Source organism: Amblyomma maculatum, chromosome 10 (genome assembly GCF_055883805.1).
Source record: "Amblyomma maculatum isolate TAMU_Amacu chromosome 10, ASM5588380v1, whole genome shotgun sequence".
Classification (NCBI taxonomy): Eukaryota; Metazoa; Arthropoda; class Arachnida; order Ixodida; family Ixodidae; genus Amblyomma; species Amblyomma maculatum.
The window spans coordinates 5,480,844-5,500,551 of NC_139353.1; the positions used below are offsets into that span (position 1 = coordinate 5,480,844).

Here is a 19,708-nt window from a genome sequence, read left to right on the forward strand (position 1 = left end):
GCATTATTATGCAAAGTTACACTCTTGTTTAGGCATAAAAATCTTAGGTATCATTTCCATAGTTTTTGAGCATCCATGGTTCTTACTGTTACTGCCATTCCAAATCATCTGTCACGATGACGAAAGCACAAAATGGCAAACTCTGCATGTTAGGCTCTGATTAATATCAGGCAAACCTAGTTGAAGCTCTAGGCTTGTCAGTTGTGCTCAATATATTGGGACATTCTTTTTTTTTTTTTTTTATGCTTGTGTTTATGATCAATGCTAGCTTGCAGTCATAAACAAGCTGGCTCACTCTTGTTTAAGGGCTGCTGGTGTAGAATGGGGAACAACGCGTGACCGTAAATAAAGAACCATAATTGCCTCTCGCTACCTCCTCTAACTTGCATGCTCTTATGGTCATTTTCGCTAAAAGGATTGTTATGTTCTATGGACTGACCCCGTTTTCTGCCTTTTAAAAGATTGTGTTTTGGGCATACAGTGTGGAGCCAACTTTTTGTCTAGTGTTTGCTTGCTGAAAATCTTCCTGTGAGTGAAAAAGTAGAGGAGAAGACAGCAGAAGCTAATGACTCTTTTAGAGCTGGTGTCATGTGGCCCTTGGCAAAAGTCATCAGTAAGAAGTTAAGGTAAATGACAGTGCATGGTTAAGTTAACCCTTAGAGCTTAAAGTGTGCGTGTTCACCCTTCCGCGTGGTACTTATGCGACTTGGGAGTACTCCTCTGAAGGGCTCATCTACAAACTGCTGTCTCCATTACGCTGCGCATGTTTTGTATATTCACGCAGGGACTTGAAACTAGACAACATTCTTTTAGACACGGATGGCCATTGCAAGATTGCAGACTTTGGCATGTGCAAAGAAGGCATCAAGGATGGTGTCACAACCACCACCTTCTGTGGCACTCCCGACTACATTGCACCAGAGGTGGGGGTACTCTTTGTCTACACTCATGCCCCACCACAGTGGCCCAGTGGCTAGGGTACCCGACTCGGAATCCTGGGACGGGGGTTCATCCTCTGCGGTGGTGGCTGCTTTTAGGTGGAGGTGAAACGGAAGGTGCCCATGGGCTGTGCGATTGCCTCTGCATGTTAAGGAACGCCAGATGGTCGAAATTTCCAAAGCCCTTCTTTGTGGCTTACCTCATAGCCTGAGTCCCTTTGAGCAACCACAATGCTGTGATGTGGCCATAGATACTGCACATAAAAAAACCATAATCAGGATTTTCCATTTTGTCCAGTGTGTCTTCTGAACGAGCCAGGTGTTCTTGTATAGATAAGATACATATGCGATGTATTTTGCTGTCTTAAACAACGGTATTGTTGCTGCAGGCAAGGAACAGATGTCTTTGTTAAGGCTACAGCTACATCCAGTCTTAGGGTGGGAAGTACACATTTATGTGCACACTAAAATGATGGCATGCAGCTGTGCAGGCACAAAATGTTGTAAACTTTCTTGTTGGAGCATTGGATGGACTGTTTGTTTCGAATGTGCAAACAAAAATGTGACAAGATTTAGTGAGGTAATTAATTCAGATTTTTAACTGAATTGCTACATTCAAAGTTTTGGCACAAATTTAACCTGAAAATCATATGAAAGGTGTCTTGTTTAAAATGGCAGTGATTTTCCAATTGTTGACACTGGAAGTGAGCCTACCAGTTATATTAGGCTCCTAATGTGCAAAGGATATGCAACACTTTGGGTGCAGTGCCTTTCCTTTTGCATTTTCACCTTAGTGATGTGGTACTAAATGGTTGAAAGCAGCATGAAAGATGACTTGATTTCCAAGTAGCAGCCTGCACCCAGAAAGGACTCTCTGAACAGTGAATAACCACACTGTCAGTTCTTTGCGAGTTTTTAGGTTTGGTTTGTGGGGCTTAACATCCCGAAGCGACTCGGACTATGAGAGCCGCCTTAGTGGAGGGTTCCGGAAATTTCGACCACCTGGGGTTCTTTACCGTGCACTGACATCGCACAGCACACGGGCGCATTGCTTTTCGCCTCCACCGAAAAGCGGCCGCCACGGCCGGGACTCAATCCCACATCCTTGGGCACAGTAGTTGAGCGCCCTAACCACTGCACCATCATAGCAGGGCTTGTGAGTTTCTACCTTGGATGCATGGTGCTACTCCAAGATGGTATACTGGAAGCATGTCTGTCACTTTTGTCATGTGTTCACTTTAGCAAACCAAAGCTACCCAAAAAGTACTTGACCCACTGTTTTCTGTTATAGAACTTGTGTGAAACTGTCACTGTATGCCACACATCACTCAGTGCCAGTTCATTGTTTTGGGGTTCAGTAATACCCCCCCCCCCCCCCCCCCCCCCTTCTTTTCTTAAATTTTTTTCCCACGATTAAGACCACTAGTTCTCTGTGATTCTGCAAAAAATCGTAGGTTTAAGCACTCTTTTGTGGAATTCCTTATTAGCAGTCACATTTTCGTTGCTGAGGATAATGTTGCTGTGGACATCACTATAGGCAGGACAGCATGATGGAAAAATTACTGTTTCACCTTATTTGCATGAGTATAATAGGAAAGGGGAGTTTGAAAGCCCGGGAAAATTCTAAAGCAAGTACTACATCACAGTCTCATACTGTTCAGGCCAACCATAGTTGATTCCCCTCCCCCATGAAAAGAAATGCGATGGCATGATAAACCGTATGCGACAAATACATTAGCATTAATTCAAAAGCACCACTTCAGATTAACTTGCCACAATCGAGTGAAGCCAACAGATCGGTTCATGCACACAGCCTCCCACAGAGCACAAGCCACTATCACCACTGCACCCTCGATACTTGCTGCTTTGAGCCGCCCAGTTCTGGCTTCATTTACTACCCTTCTTTGCTTTGGCCCAACTTTTTTCAGTGTCTTCCCTTTCTCATTGACCCACACCACCTCCTTTCCATACCCATAGCCACTCTCTTCTTTGCACTTGCATGCTGAGTGCTTTGCCCCAAGACAAAATGAATATTCATGCCTTGGGTTTAGTTGAACTGTGAGCTGCAGTCTGAGGCATTGTTCTGTGTCTCAGCAAAAGCCCAAGGAGAATGCTTGTTCAGAAGGCTGTCTGAAAGGCTCACTCAACCTTCTTACACTTCTTTTCTTCTTTTTTTTTTTTTTCTTTTTTTTTTCCCCCTGAAACTTTCTTCTCCAGATCCTGCAAGAGTTGGAGTATGGCCCGTCAGTAGACTGGTGGGCGCTGGGCGTGCTCATGTACGAGATGATGGCTGGTCAGCCGCCTTTCGAGGCAGACAACGAGGACGACCTTTTCGAGTCGATCCTGCATGACGACGTCCTCTACCCAGTCTGGCTGAGCAAAGAGGCTGTCTCCATTCTCAAAGGGGTGCGTACCTGTGCTTGCGGTTCATGTTGGCAGCAGGGGAGGGAAACACAATGGTATGAAGCACTCTTGGAGCTCACAAGGTGAACAACGAGTTAGATAAAACGGAAAGCAATGTCAAAGGGGGCAGCTGAATGCATGTTTTGTAATCGAGCTAAACAAAAGGGCAAAGCATGTTTCATGCAGTGCTTTTCTCTATTAACCAGCCTTCAAGGATCCAGAAAAAATACCCCACTTGGCTGAAAGATTGAAATTATTGAATGGCCCAAAACGAACTGCTGAAAACCGTTTGCATCACATTAATTTTATCTAATGAGCACCGGTACGATAGCATTTAAGATAAAATCCAAGCAAGAGTGACAGTTTTTTCCGGCTTTGTCAAGTGCTTCGATTTGTATGCACTGATGGGAATGTCAAAGAACTGCTCCAGAATAGGAAAGGCTAACCCTTTCACAGTGTGATGCAGTATCGGTGATGCATCTTTAGGCCACCTAACTGGCTGCGACCGCAGTGCACTTCCTTTCAGCCTGCAAGGAGATGCGTGGCGGTGCAAATAGGAAAGTATGCACAAGCATTAAAACAGCATGATGCCATCCCAAAATAAAAGATCAGTGACTCGCTACAACTGCTAGGTGATGTTAAGTTAAACCAAAACTATGTGACTGAGCTGTATTTCAGAATGGGAGACTTCTCTTCGTGTTCGTGCCTCCCATAGCGTGCATAAAGGGCATGGGCACCACTGTTGCAAACAAATCAAGTTCGAGGTTTGTTTCTGCGATCGCTGGCTGCATGGGTTATAGCTCGACCCCACCTGTTACGCAATCCCCAGGTGCAAGCCTGTCTATGTCAAAATTGACAAGCATCTGACTCCACAGACCTAGAGCGACTGACTCGCTTCAAACAGGGCTATATGCAATTCCAGTCTGGGATCCTGCTTATGACAGTCATATTATCACTGTCAAGATGGTTTAAAATAACTCTGTGCATTTCATTCTTGCTAATTATAACTGACCTGCAAACATAACTACTATGAAAGGCCTTTTTCTTCTAATGATATCACTTCGTCGAAAAGTGTCTCATATCACACTGTTTCACAAGTTGTACCACCATCCCGTATGGCGCGGTTGCCTTATCCCTCAGCCATTTTATGTGTCCAATTGTGCTGACCAGCCTCACAAAGTCTGTTTCAACTTGTGTGACACCAAATTTTTTTTCAGTCATCATTCTTTTCGTGCACTTCACGCGACTGGAATCACCTTCCGGCAAATATTGCCAGCATTAACAATTATGAGAAGTCTCGCGAAACTGTAGCTAGCATTGTATACTAAGGTATTTTTGTATTTTTGCCACTCCCCCTCTGTAATGCGTCTGGCCCTGAGGGGTATTAATCAGTAAATGAATAAATAAATTAATAAATTGGCAACGGCCGGGACCACGCTTTTAGCTTGAATTATCAAAATTTCCTCTAGAGTCAAATAAATAGGATTTTACTGTGGCACTTTTTGATCAAACGAGTCGCAAAATTGGCTTTGAGACCGACATTCTGTCTCCATTCTCCGTATCCAGCAGGTTGATTGGTGTGAAATTGAGTTATTTACTTATTTCTGGGTCACCTTGTGGCAGAAAAATGAACTACTGAGCACTGCTTCGCCATTACCACCCCGAAGTAATGTCGCTTATCAAAAGAGCTAAACTGCGTTCTAAATCAAGAAATAACAAAAAGGAAGGAAGGGTCATTGTGGATGTGAAGACAGTGCAGTCAATGGCCACTGTGTGTGCAGTTCATGACCAAGAACCCCGCCAAGCGGCTGGGCTGTGTGGAGTCCCAAGGTGGGGAGCAGGCCATTCTGAGCCACGCCTTCTTCAAGGACATAGACTGGGAGGCCCTGGAGGCACGCAAGGTCAAGCCACCCTTCAAGCCCAAGATTGTAAGTGTTTTTTCCTATGTGTTTTGTACATGCTCTGACAGGAAGGTGCTTGCTGGGAGCTGAAAGAGCAAAAAGTGTTAGCATATCTCCCTCATTTTGGCTCAGTGCTTAGAGTGCTCACCCCAAAGACACCGGCTTGATCTGTACCGGGGTGGCTGCTTTTCAGTGGAGGTGAAAAACAAGGTACATGAATGTCGGTGCTCATAAAAGAACCTTAGGTGATCGAAATTGCAGGAGCCCTTAATTACTGCGCTTTTCAGAGCTTGGTCTTTTCCCTAAAGACCCCTATTCAGGGGTATTATATAAGGGGTGGGGTTACAGATATACGATGCATGATTTATTGTAAAATCAGTTTGTTATATTTTGAGAAAATCTTTGATAAGCAGTTAACGGTTGTGACTTGGTGGGGAAAGCCATTCCAGTCACTTCGGGACGATAGATGCCATATACCAAACTAAGTCTACTTAATGAAAAATGGTGTAGCCGTTTTTAACATGGGGTGCTCCAGCAGGCATATAAAGTCCCATTAAATCTTCGCTTAGCATTACCCTGTGCCACTTGCATTCATCACATACTGCGTTCAATTTCCGCACCACGTGCCATGTGGTATGTGAGAGCTGTACTGTACACATCGTGAACACAGTTCTTTTCAAAAGAAGGCTTTTAACCAGTTCACACATGGCTGACATATTCATGGATCCATCAAGTTGAGCAGCCCAAAGAGAGGGAGACCTATGGCTTACCCCCTACTGTGAGATGCCCTCTTTATGCGGTATTCACACGGGGGATTCCGACGAGGATGAATGTGGAAAGGAGGTGTATGACGTCACGGGATGGGCAAACTCGCCCCCGCTCCCGATTTCGCACATTCACATGGGCGATGTAGAGACGTCGACTGTTTCAAGCCGCACACAGCAGGAGAGGAACGGAGAAGTACACAAGACAGCCGTTTCTGACCTACTAACGTTTCTTTATCAGTCAGGGAAACAAGTTCAGTGAAAAAAGCAAACAAAGTAGAATAAACAAACTCGTCTGAAATGGAATGGGCCGCAGAAGAAGGGTCGAATACAAAAAGCCCGGGTGGGGTAGATCTTATCTGCTCGCACCCCGCGGCGCGCTTTTTTTTCCCTCTCGGGGAGCGTTTGTACCGGCCGGCTGAGATGTCCCCAAGCCCGGAGATGGCGGCCAGCAGCGGAAAACCGGAAGCTGCGACGCCCAGCAGCTTCTCGAAGGCGTGACAGCACAGTCGCCCTCGCTTAGAGAGGGATTTGAGCACTCATGTGAATGCCACTTTAGGTCACCTTGTTTGCAATCGGCTAGGATTCATAAAAATTGTTGCTTTCAGGCTGTCACACTGCTTGCAGAATTCTTATGGCCTAGATTCTTAAGATCAAGTCACATTTCGGGAACACAAGGACGGTATCAGTGAAACACATTTGCAAACAAGCCGCAAACTTGTTTCCCAGCAAACTCGTTTTCCTACAGCTTGTCACGCTGCACAAACAGCTGAGAAAGAAGACAGGTTGCTGGTGTGTTGCCTTGGTAATACAGACTTAGACAATGAAAACTAAGCGCAAAAAATATTTGTCAGCAATATTTTGCTTGTTCGCCAACCAAGCAAAACTTCCAGTGTCAACACACCGACAGAGTGTGCACTTTGCAGTGACTGATCACTTTTTAATGCCTTTCTTGCTTGAAAACGACGTCTTGCAAACAGCCGGGCAGGGTATATTGTTAACACCAGTGGTGGTGGGGCTGCCTTGACTCCCCTCCGTTTCTACCATTCTTATGTGCAAATTAGTGCGCATTCCTGACGAGTGTGGCTTTTGAAACACCCCACCTTGTGTCAAGTCTGCCTCGGCTGCCGGCTTCTGCAATTTTTCGACCTCTCGGAATTATGCGCGACAACAGCCCACGCGAAGGCTGGCAAATAGGTTGACCAGTTACGTATAGCCATGATGCTGTTCTTTTTGTCGTTCATGACCCATTGAAGAGAAATGGTTCCTACGTGATATCAAGGACGCGAAATATCACTGTGCGGATGCCAGCAGAGGAGGGTGCATGTACGTGCAATTGTCACTTTTAGCCAAGAAAATGCGCTCTCGTGATGGTCAGTGGTAGGCAATCCTTGTGGTGCATAGAATGTATTATGAGCATAAGCTAAAGGATAGGTAATTTGTAGAGGTTGCTATAAGGTGCAAATCTGATTTCACAGGGAAGCAGCAAGCGTTCCTCATCTGTGTGTATTAGGAATTCAGATTAACGAAAGAATAGTGTTTCATTGTCTTTATTTATTTATTTTAGTGCGTAGCACTACTAGCCACAATCACGGATTTCGCCGATGTCTGTTCGAAGCCGCTCACTCTTTCTCTCTTTTCGTGAACTTTAAGTGGAGAAAGAGAAGGTGGCAACGCGCGTGTCTCGCGACTCAACATTGAGGAAATGGAGCGGCAGCATAGCTGTAGCAGAAGCCGCTAAACACCCATCCGTCCATCTGTCTCTCCGTGAGCTTGAAGAGGAGAAAGGGAAGATAGCGACGCCGTGTCAGTTGCAGACGTGGTGGCCGTCCCTGGGCAGTGTTTCACAAGCGTGTGTTTCTCCGAAGTGAGCAGTTGTGTGTCGCTCGCGCGTCTTCAACTTCGGCATCTTTCCCTTCGCATCAGTCACTCCTCAGCCTTGACGGACAGCAGGCGTGCATGTGCGGTTCCTTCTCTCTTTCTCTCCCCCTATGATCCCACCCCATACCTTTCGGTCGCAGAGCAGTGCATTGTAAAGAGGTACATTGTGCCTGCTTTTGTTCATTTCTGAAGATGGTGCAAGGAGAGCTAAGGAAGCGGCTGCGCCGCGCGTTCGCTTCGCGTCGCAATGGATGAAGTCGGGCCGTCAGGTACTGCGGCGCAGATCGCCATGCCTGACGTGCTGAAGTGCAACGGTTAAGCAGTGCTACGCACCTACTTCGCATTTGATTAACTATGCAAATCGGCCATAATGTTTTTTTTTTATTCATTCCCACTCATCGTTTGCGGAATTGCGAAGGCATAACATGCGCACATGTTTTATCTCATGCATGTGTCATTCGAGCAGAATCGACGGCACAAAACATCAGCAAAGCTACTGCTGCAGCAGCAGTGCAGGATTAATGCAGTTGTTTATCACATGCCTTGCTGCCAAATGAACATGCAGTTTGGCAGCATGGGTGTCTCCGATTTGCACGGTTGTGTACGCGAGCGCAATAATTACGCATGGAGGAGAGCACGTGAGTGGCTGCGTTAGAGAGGCAGCAGAGCAGCGTTACCGAAATTGTTTTTCCGTGTGGCAAAAAGTTCACCAACTGTTTGTATAAAAGTTTCCGATCCGTGTACCCAGGTGACAGAGACGTGTCTCCAGACAGCTTTTGTTGAAGCTGCGTGACAGGGTCGTATAACACTACATGAACACGCTGTTGTCGGACAGAGCTGACCAACTGTTTCCACAGTGTGAATCTGCCTTCACAACACGGATGGAGAGCAGTCGCCAGTTGCCACTGGTGGTTCTTGTCAGAGTTCACACACTATGTCCACCACTCTCCAGAAGTTGACTATGGCTTAAATTGTTCTTAAAGTGGTTTGCGATCTTTGCACGGTGTCTCGGCCTTCTTATAAAGCTTTTTTGTTAGTAAAAGTACGTATTTTCTTTCTCTTGCCTGCACAGAAAACTAAGCGAGATGTGAACAACTTTGACCAAGATTTCACCAAAGAAGAGCCAGTGCTGACACCGGTCAACCAGGAGGTATTGCGCAACATCAACCAAGAAGAGTTCAAGGGCTTCTCTTTCGTCAACGAGGACTTCAATCCGGCCAGGTTTGCGGGCGAGGGTGGGCCCGCGACGTAGTGTCTCCTTTCCCGCACATGACGGGCCCCGCCCCCTCTCTAGTCATGTTCTGCACACACACACACACCATTCGCCACACTACTGTCTCCCTCTCTTTCCTCTTTCCCTCCTGGCAGCAGTGGCACCCTCCTGCCCTTTTCTCTTCACTCTGTTCTCCAGTCTTTTCCCAGCTGTGCTTTCGATGTGGACAGAGGTTTATGGTTTCACATATGTGCCCTCAGGGGAGCAGTCTACAGGAACCAGTGACGCATGCAGCAGATTCCAGCTTCGAGGCAGTCTCCTTTTGTTTCATCCATCCCAGTGGCAACATTCAAGAGGCTGTATAGTACTTGCTCGAACAGTGATTTCACAGCCAGCGATGATGAGTTGGGGAGCTGTGACAGGCAGTTAACACGCTGCCCCCTACTCTCCTCATGTGGCGTTGACTCCTGAAGCGCAGTGAATGCTAGCAGTCGAGACGTTTGTGGGTGCACTGCCGATACTTTTGCCATGTGTCTCCTCTTCCACGTGCCAGAATCGATACCGTGACCATTCCGACCCTCTCTCTCTTTTCCCTGCTCCTTTCCTCACTGCCTAGGACACTGCAAAGAGCCAGACAGGGGTGTGTGTGCACCATGATGTCAAAGAGAAAAGGAAGCAGTTCATCTGGGCACTCTTTCTAGTCTAGTCCTGAGAGCTGACCCTGTTTTTTTTTTAGTGTGCCTGAGTGCTCAGCCCATGGGCTGGCATCTTTTACTGTTTCCTTTTTATTTTTCAAACCTTTTCTTTTACCACGAGTATTTTCATTGTTTCGTGCATTATGCAAAATGTCTCATCCCCACGCACATCGCTCTGTGTGTTTGATGGGAGCTCTGTCCGGTTTGCCTTTGACTAGCATTGCCTGTAGTCGATGCGTGCTGGACAAAATGGTTTCCGCTGGTGGCCAAGTTCCTGAAAGAGCAATGCCTTTAATTTCGTTTAATTAGGCTTTTTATGGGAAAGGAGACATTCTTTCCACTTTTATTTTCAGTTTCTTTATTATTATTTTTTTAATGCCTTGCCACTTCTTTGTCTTGTACATCATCATGTTTTGCTCTCTCTTCTCGATTTGTGGCCACTGCGGCAACATTTGTAACCGGGACAGTTGTGACCTGTTTTCGCTGTGTTCATAATGTGTAGTATTTATTTATTTATTCTGTGTAACCCCTTGTATGCTTTTGGAGGAGGGGAAATCTCACAAATCATACATATGTTACTTGGCATCAGCAGTGGTGGAGTTTTTTTTCTTTCTTTCTGTCTTTGTTCACCCCATCTTTCATTCACATCTTAAGCAGCAGAGGTGGGCGCTGTTACCAGGCTGATGTCATTCAAAAGTCGAGCCATGTGTTCAGTCTTTCGGTTTCTGCTTAGCTCTCAAATGTGTTTCCTCCCTTTTGTTGGCAAGCACGAGCTCCTTTGACTTGTTCCTTATATTTGCGTGCTCTAGGTACTGTACAGATTGTAGACAGTGACACTCAGGTGGACAAACTTCTTGACGAAATTCGTCCACAATATGTTGAAGGCAAAAAACAGTAGCATTAACAGTGCACACTTATGTGGCAAAGTTATTAATTGCTGCTTTTCTTTTTGCCGCGCCATTATTTTTTTGTTTCCCTCGCCCAGCATGAAAACTGTGCGCTTTTCAAGGTTGACATTCAGTGAAAAGTCTGTATTTTATACACCACTGTTGGCGCACTCTGAGTGTGCAATTCCTTTCCGCTCTAGACTCTGCAAATATTGCAGAGCATCAACCTGGCCGAACCCACACCTGGTTAAACTTTTTTTCTGCCTTTTACTTTCCACATATCATCATGGTTGCATGTTCAGCACTTATGCAGAAAGGCACATGTCACATTTAGGGCTCACCTTAGAATGACACCTCCCTGAGTAGTTGGGCTGAGCCCTAGCTGGAAGCACACTTACCTTTTACTTATCACTTAGTCCCTTGTGCTTGAGGAGTTGCTGGTGGACTAACCAGGCAATGCCTGAGGTGTATGGTCTAAGCATCCATCATTGGGATATGTGCGCTTAGGTGTAAATTAACGCAAGGGACTACTGTAGAACGGTCACATATAAGAATTCGGTAATGTGAGAAATCGTTTCATTTCTGCTTACCCTCCCTCCCGTGTCCCCTCTTTTTAAAATTTGAATTTTGAATGTTCAAGAGGGTTTGGATCTAGAATGGGTGTCTTTAAAGGATCCTCTGCACAAAGGTAAAGTAATGCTGCTAGCTCACAGTGCAAAATCATCTCCCCTTTATATCCTCGAAACTGAGAATGTTGTGTGTTCATTAGATGTGAATGCACATTGTTGGGGCTGATCAGAGAAATTGCCTCGCTAGTCAAGTGCATTACCAAATTGCCCGTCAACCCTTTGGTCCTTGTGCAGAAATGTATCTGGCCACCTGCACCACAGGTGTACACACACCGAAGAAAAAAAGAGGTGCCTTTGCAACCATGTGCTGAGGACCAGGTTCCAAGCTGCGCACTCAACCCATTTTGTTCCTGCGCCCTTTCTGCGCACTCCACAAGGTTATCATAATGGCGAGGGCTTCTTCCACTGAGTTTACTTGAAAGCCAGCTCAGCCTGGCAAGCATGTCTTGCTTTCATTGCATTTAGCTGAGACAGCGAAATGTCACAAGAAATTCTCGCACATTTCAGTGAAGAGCGCAGAAGAGTGCTGTCCTTTTGTGCAGGACACGCAACTCACTTTGCCGAAATCTCGGCATAGCTGTGATCACGAAGTCAATGGGCTGTCCCTCATTAGTTGGTGCTTTGCATCTCGGTTCTCCCCCCTCCTTTTTTGTTGTGCCACATTATTCGGTTCGTCTCATTCTCTGATTTAGGGTATACCCTTCCCCCCACCCCATCTTTTTTTCTTTCCCAATAGGCTAAAAACAGCAGAGATAAATTTTCTTCCCGAGTACCAATTCAGCCATGCATTCCCGACAGTGGCCTGCGTCTCAGCCTCTTTGCACCGCCACGCACACTGCATTGTTGCGCATTGCAGGTTTGTGTTTCTACACTGTCCAGGAACTTGGTCTGGTTCTACTGGCTGACGTATTGTGCTGCTTAAAACGGGAGTCTCAAACCCATCTCTCCACGTGGACCACATGAGCAAACACTGCTCGTGGCCAGAAAAGGGGGGACGCAGTGTGCTATACTACTTTTCTGACATCCCGGACACGGTGAGAGTCAAGTAATGAACAAGCAACTAAGGATTGTGTGAATCGAGAGGTTGCTGTATAATAGAGTTTTCACACAGTTTGTGTGCGCCTACCGCTTTGTAGAAATTTAAAGCAAACATCTGATGTTGGACTGAAAAAAAATAAATAAATAGAGGGTATGGTACAAAACAGAAAGACAGGAACTTCCAGAAAAAAGGCTGGAACATTGAGAACCATGAGGAACACGCGTTTGAGACACCTGTCATTGCCACATGCTCAGTTCTAAAGCTGTGCGTTTCTGACAACCTTGCCCGTCATTATGTTTGGCAAGTGTCCAAGCAGCATTCTTCCCTGCTTCCTAATGGGGCTGGCATGTTCACATTGCTCTTGCTTCCTGTAGCATGTTTTTCTCTGTTGCAGTTACCAGGGTAAGTTTTCTGCCTTCAGCCTTACTGGGGCTCGTGCATACCCGCAAAATCTGAGCAGAGCCTTGTTTTCATGTTTGGAGAAGTACCTCTACTTTCTCCGTTTCATTTTGCTTCTTAAAATGCTCACACAAATGAGGTGATGTACGCAATGAGGTGGTGTACTGTGGAGCATATTCAATTTGGCTTGAGCTTTTGTAGCCAGTACATTATAAATGCTGTACCACGAAATGCTGATGGGTTGCGTTTCCGATGTGCAGAATGAGTGAAATGGTGTATAACAGCAGACAGGTTACAATGACCATCCAGTGTGCATGTAAGTTTTATTCAAGGCTTTTTGTATTTGTAGCTCTCATGTTGAGAGTGTTTGTTTGATGGTGTTTTGGTCATGTTCATTGCTGTCGCAGATATACTGTCATTGTCTTTGACACTTTTCATGGTGTCATAAGTGTTTTTCCTCTGTGCTGAGACAAGTGGAGCATCTTTTCCTTGCCACATTTTCAAATGATGTGAACCTACGTACCACTGCTTTTTATTTGCGTTCACTTCACATCTAGTGGGTATCTTTAGTGCATGGGACAAGCGTGCTCTTCATACTTGCTTGTCTCCATTAGACGTAAGCATTTCCAAACATGCATTCAGCCACTACATATGAGTGCAATGTTCCTTTGAGAGAGTTTTTAAATGTGGCACAGTGAGTCCTTTCTTTTCTCTTTTTTTTTTTTTTTTCTCTAAATTCCAGCGTTACAACCAATGGTCATATTTGTTTCAACACTCCCTGTGGCAGCACCCATTCCTGCAACATTGCCGTAGTCTTTCTGTAGTTACTTGCTTCCGACTTCTAACGACATTAGTTGTTATGTGCATGGTTCTGTTAATCTGCGTTCTCTCAGCCGTCTTTTTTTATGTATCGAGGAAGTTGTGAGTTGTGAATTCAAGTGTTTTTTGTTTCAAGTTTTCTCCGGCAAGGAAGAAGAATATGAGAGATTGCCGTTTCACATTGCGAAATACTCACATGCACATCAATGAGTGCATCAGATGGTATTGAACTGTTTGGTACACGTGTGTGTGCACATGTACATAATGTAAATTTACATTGTTATTGATGAGACTGCGGCGACTTCTTTTGCGAGCCCCCTCCCCCCCCCCCCCCCCCCCTCGCCCCGCCATGCATTTCTCGCACAAAAGTGATAGGGAGGCTGGTAGGAAAGAAACTAAAAAGTTTGTTGTAGTGAGGGCATGGAGCTTAATACAGGGGCACTTGTATGCCCCACTCTTTTCGCTGTATCCCATTTTTGGCTGAGCCCAAGGTTAAGGGAACGTGAGCTGTCTACTTACAGACTAATTTTTTTCGCCTAACGATGCAGACACAATGAATTGTCGGGCTGAGCTGCACGCAGGAAGCCAAACAAAGTTTAATCTTGGTGTGCGTGCTGAGTGCCTGCACCTGAAAGGTGCATCTTTGAGATGGAAAAGTTGGTTTCTACATCCATGCTCCACTTCGCAGCTTATTTTGCAGCATGTCTTTTTTGTTTGTTCATAAGTCACGTATTGTGAAGCATGAAAAGCTTTCTACTGTGCATGTCTTCTAGCTGATGAGGCTTGCAGCCATTAGAAAAAGCTATGCGCATAGTTTTCTTATTCTTTTTCTTTTTTTCGATAGAACAGTGACTGTCCGCTCAGGCTTAATATCACCGTGTAAGTAGCTTTCTCTGCAGTCATAGCGTGCACCACTTAGCAAGTCATAGTTTGGTAGCTGGGGCCGGGCTGTGAGTCTGAATGATTTGATGTCCTACCACCTGTTTTGTTTCACATGTTTCAGCCACAGAGGTGAAAAGGAAGAATGGTTCATTGGGGGCTGGGGCGATTGTGGCCAACTTTCAGCAGTGCTTGTTCCAGCTTGTTTGGTTAAGGGGAGGATTGCTCTGCCCTACCAGTGCTGTCTCCTCATGCTACTGGAAATGCCTCGTACATGATTGGCGTGAGAATGCGACAGTTAGTGCTTTATTTTGCAGAGTTCAGCACAGAACCATGATATAATGAAATTAAAGTTAAAGGTGGGAAGGAAGAATGTGGAAAAACCCTGCTGCATTAAAACTGAATGGCAGTGATTGCTTTGAACTAGATTGAAGTCTGAGCACTCTTTTTCTATTTGTAATTGAAGTCAGTGCTGTGTATGCAACCTCAGTTGCGATGATGTAATAGCTTTTCAGGATGCAGTGAGTTAAGAGGGAGGTGTTGATTTGCTTCAGTAGGGAATACCTGGTGGCTCTGTCTGAAATTTAATGAATACCATTGCCTCTTTTTTTGTTCAGCGTGGTGCGTCTTGACATATGCACACCTTGTAAAAAGTGTACAGGATGGTTACTGTGGTAACATATCTCTATAGTCAGCTCTTGTTCATATGTGCTTTTTGTTTTATGTGGTACTTGTTTCCTTTTATTTTTGACATTTTATTCATGCAAGTCGTTCTTAGTGCTTGTTCCTTTCTTTTTCTGCTTTTTTTTTTTTTTTTAATAGAGAAATGGAGCACCGAAATTGTCGTGGGCAGCAACAATATTAAGTGTCATTACAGACAGAGCAGGGTAGTTCTCAGTCTTCGACATAGATGCTTGCAAGCATACATTTGTCACTTACAGGAGCAGAAACGGCAGTGTTGTCTTTTCTTTTTTTTTTTTTTTTTACGCAAGCTTGCCATAAGGCATATTATAGAAACTCGTGTAAATTATTTTCCGTAAGCAGTGTTTTCTGTCGGCTGATTTGTTTCTCTCCAGCCAAAGATCATCGGTTCAGAAACCAGCAGGGGGGACAGTATACCAGGGTTATTCAAACTAATCTCACTCTGGGAATGGTTCGGCTGCCTGTTTGCATGCGATTTTCGGGATTGAAAGCCATTTTTCCACAGTTTCGAGGGCGGTGCCAGACACTCTGCACCATCCGTCCCTCACAGTCGTAACTGTGCAGTTAGCAAGATTCTGACTGTGGCAGAAGCCATGGACTTTGTTTCAGACTGGCTTGCAGTTGTGTTGCACCAGATTGTTCTCCCTCCCCTCACCTCCCCCTTATAGCAGAGCAGTTTTGTATTCCGCAAGGCACCGGTGTGGTCATTGGCTCCAGGTAGAACTGAGAGGGTGGCCGTGGAATGCCCCGTCGTCCAGACAAGGTCTTGTAGCACTTAAACATAGGCACGCGGTCGTCCACTTTATCTCTTGCGCTGTGGGGAGTGTGCGTGTTTGTATAGGAACAAGATGCAGCTTAGAGCAATGCACCGTTAGATCTGCACAATCAACTTGTGGTTTACCTAGAATCCCAGAGCGTGCAAGCAGCAACCAGTGGCGTAGCGGTAAACATGGCAGCACTTCCAACACTCTCCACCTACCACCTCCCCCTCTCAACCCTGCCCTGTGGTGCAGTGGAGCCAGTTCAATCTCACTAGTCCGGCTCTAAGTGTCAGGACTCAGAGAGAGCATAAACTCACACACGCTTGTTGACATGCGAGACGTGTTTAGTGCATCATCTGTCCAAGCCTTTTGTTCACCCTCCTTGGCCGTCGTCCAGACGGGATCTCCCTAGAGAGGAGCTCTGTTTGAGACACGAGCTTGTTGACAAGGTGCCCCTGGTTCGTTTTGGCACTGTTTTTGAACTGGCATGGGGGTGTGATTATTGTTTGTCTTCTTCCTCGATGAGCCAATTCAAAGAGTTCCCTATCAAGCTGTGTGCAGGGTTCGGTTGCTCGAGCCTGTGCGCCGGCCTCGTGTGTGAGCGAGTTAGAGGAGAGCCTCTCTCTAATAGCGGTGTTTGAAAGTGGACATGATGGCTTTTTTTTTTGGCCAGCTGTATGGGCACAGGAGACGCAACTTGTCACGGCAGTCACGTGACGACTCCTGCGTGCGCGACATCATCCTGCCTCCCGAGCCATTGGAAGAAGAGCCTCTCTAGTTTCAGACAAAGCGAAGTTGTAGCGGTAAAGTGACTCGTCTCAGCACACATTCTCTGTCCACATGTCTAGGCCAGACTTGAGCGAGCGTCAGCCGCCATCACAATGAAGATTTTAGGAAGGGAAAATGGGGGAGGTGCAAAAGGATGTTATAAATATATACATAAAGTTACTCATACAATATATGTATATAAAATAAGATATTGACAAAAAAAAAAAGATTGGTGTGAAGTAGAAGCATTTGTAAACTCTGTACATTCTACTGTGTCTGTTTTGAAAGCATGGTCTTTAAAAGAAAAAAAAAACTGCAACGTGCTTGTGGCACTCAGTGGCCCTCAACCATAGGTGTAGGCTCCCGAATCTGGTGCTGGCACGACCGTTCTGATATATTTTGTCTGTGGTTCTCATGCCCTTGTGGACATTGCTGCTAATAAACTCATCTGTGATGCAAAGAGAGAAAAAAAAAACTGAAAAAAAAAGTATAGCAGAAAATGTTGTTTCAGTTCTTTTCATGGAAACAACACTGACATCTGGACACAGTAACACCTTTGAAATGTCTCGTATAGTGCAGTAAGGTGTAGGCCACTATACAAAAACTTGCCTGCTTACGTTTCTTCAAAAATGCCCTGCATTCTTGCAAGTCCAGTTCAGTTTCAATTTTAGCATATGTACTTCTAATGTACAATGTAAGGAGGCACAAGGTGCTACCCCTGGTGCCGCCAGATAACCACGGGTTTTTCAGTGGGCACAAGATTTGCCCTGGTCTGGTGCTTGGCTCCTCTGGGGTGAAATTCTTGGGAAAGTTGTACTGATGGGTCAGTGACTCGTTCCACCATCAGACAACCATGAGTGCGGCTCATGCGGCAGAAGCCCATGCGTGGCCCTTTTTTTGTGTGCACGCGTGTGTGTGCATGTACTGCTTTGTGTTGCTTCTGCTGATGCTGGGGTTCAAATATGCAAGAACTAAGGCAACGATGCCCGCCTGAAGCAGGGTTTACGGAGCTTCTCCCAAGCACACCCCTGGGGAAAGGCAGGTGGGTGTCCGGCAATGGGTTTCAAACCAACTCTGCAATCATGCAGCTTTTAATTGGGCAGAAAAAGAAAATATTTTTTCTTCTTCCATTAAGAAGCAGAAACTCCACTCAAAAAAAATATTGGAACCAATTGGAAATTTCGAACTGGAACCATTTGAATTTTTAAATTCAAAATTTTGGACACTTAGCTCATTGCAGCCAGTGGGTGAAGCCGTTGCGTGCGATGGGTCCAATCAGTTCAGTTCCGTTCAGTCGTGTTAGACTCTTCGTGACCCTATGGACCATATCACGCCACGCTTTCCGGTCTTCCTAACATCACATAACTTCATCTGCAGTGCCTCGAGGATGCCATCTAACCATCGCATTCGCTGCCTACCCCTTCTCCGGTGACCCTCAACCTTTCCTAACATCAAATCTTTCTCCAGCGACTCCTCTCTTCTCATCAGATGACCAAAGTAGCTGAGCTTTAACTTTAGAATTTGACCCTCCAATGAGCAGTCAGGTTTTATGGTCGACAATATTGACTGATTTGATCTTGTGGCAGTCCAAGGAACTCTCAAGAGTCTCCACCAGTACCACAATTCAAACGTGTCAATTCTTCGGCGGTCAGCCTTCTTCACAGTCCAACTCTTGCATCCATACATCACAACTGGAAAGACCATAGCACAAGCTATACGGATCTTGGTTGGCCTGGGGCCGATTGTGGCACCGATCATCAGCTTCTTGTTGCCAAATTTAAGCTTCGATTGAGGAAAACGCAGAAAACTAGAAGGCCTTGCAGGTATGATCTGGATCAAATTCCATCAGAATATGCTGTGGAAGTGAGGAATCGATTTCAAGAATTAGATCTAGAAGACAGAGAGCCTGAAGAGATGTGGACTGATGTTCATGATGGGTCCAATAGGACATGCCAATTGGGGCAGAAGGAAAACTGACTGCTGATATATACATCCATGTGAAAACTAATAATTGCATGCTTGATGAAAATCGACTACAGGTAAGCATATACAGTCATACAGTAACATATAACAAGTTTATTATTACACACATCAAACACACTTCTACTCTTGATTATGTACACCACTCATGCTGGGGCCATTTACTTTTGTTCACAGCAATAGTATAAATGATGAATGCAGTTTATTATGTTCAGTTGCCGATAGCTGTTGTTATGAATAAAGTATATCAGGCATGCTTTCTTTGTGAAAAATGCAAATGTTCATTGGATTCAATTGGCAGAAACCATTGGATGCAATGCGTATGACATAATTTGCTCACTATTTGCAAAGATTCGTCCGAGTATTCATTTGGAACATGACCAACTGATTGATACTATTGCTATGCACAAATGGCAGTGTATATAGACTTTGCACAATTAGCTGCTATGTCTATTGGCCTATCCAATTGGAGCCAACTAGAATAAATTGCAAATAGAACAAACTGGGCTATCATTTCCCACTGCACTACCCATTTTACATGCAACTTAATTCCAATTGAACTCTCCAGTGCGATTCCATTGGAATGTAAATTCCAACTGCAACCCATGCACCAACTGAGATTTGAATTGGTTCCATTTTCTTTTTTTGTTTTGACTAGGAACGCGGTACATATACGCACGACTCGATGTACATGCACAGTCGTGCGTATATGTGCATGATGGAAAATTGAAATAATGGGAGCCTTTTGATGAGCTTCGTATATAGGACCGAAGCGTACGTCCGCCTAAACCGGCAATAAGTTGTCTGCAACATAGGGGGAAGAGGAAACGCTGATTAATGAAGCGAATTTTAGATCACTCCCTTTTATGTACTGATGAGCGCCGAGTGTCCTACAATTTGTAAGTATATATAAGTCCGTTCTGACGTGCATATAGGGCGGCTCTGCTCGGCAGTCGACATGTGCATCAGTACACTTGGAAAAACGCCGAGAATGTTGTGCCAAATGCCCTTTTTTTAGTTCTATTTTATTTTGTGCTGTACGTTATGCTT

At 45.2% G+C, this 19,708-nt stretch overlaps 1 protein-coding gene across 3 annotated transcripts in view; it reads left to right on the plus strand.

Moving 5' to 3' along the window:
- Pkc98E (Protein kinase C) overlaps positions 1-17,178 on the plus strand; it is a 61,297-nt gene extending 44,119 nt beyond the window's left edge. For 2 of the 3 annotated variants that reach the window (XM_084581782.1, XM_084581783.1), the window contains 4 exons: positions 785-923; positions 3,156-3,344; positions 5,123-5,269; positions 8,960-17,178. In XM_084581782.1, the coding sequence (XP_084437908.1) occupies positions 785-923; positions 3,156-3,344; positions 5,123-5,269; positions 8,960-9,139 (655 nt within the window). In that variant the 3' untranslated portion in view covers positions 9,140-17,178. The remainder of the gene's footprint in view (positions 1-784; positions 924-3,155; positions 3,345-5,122; positions 5,270-8,959) is intronic. The other variant, XR_014701402.1, reaches the window with a different exon arrangement.
- Positions 17,179-19,708: the final 2,530 nt, after the last annotated feature.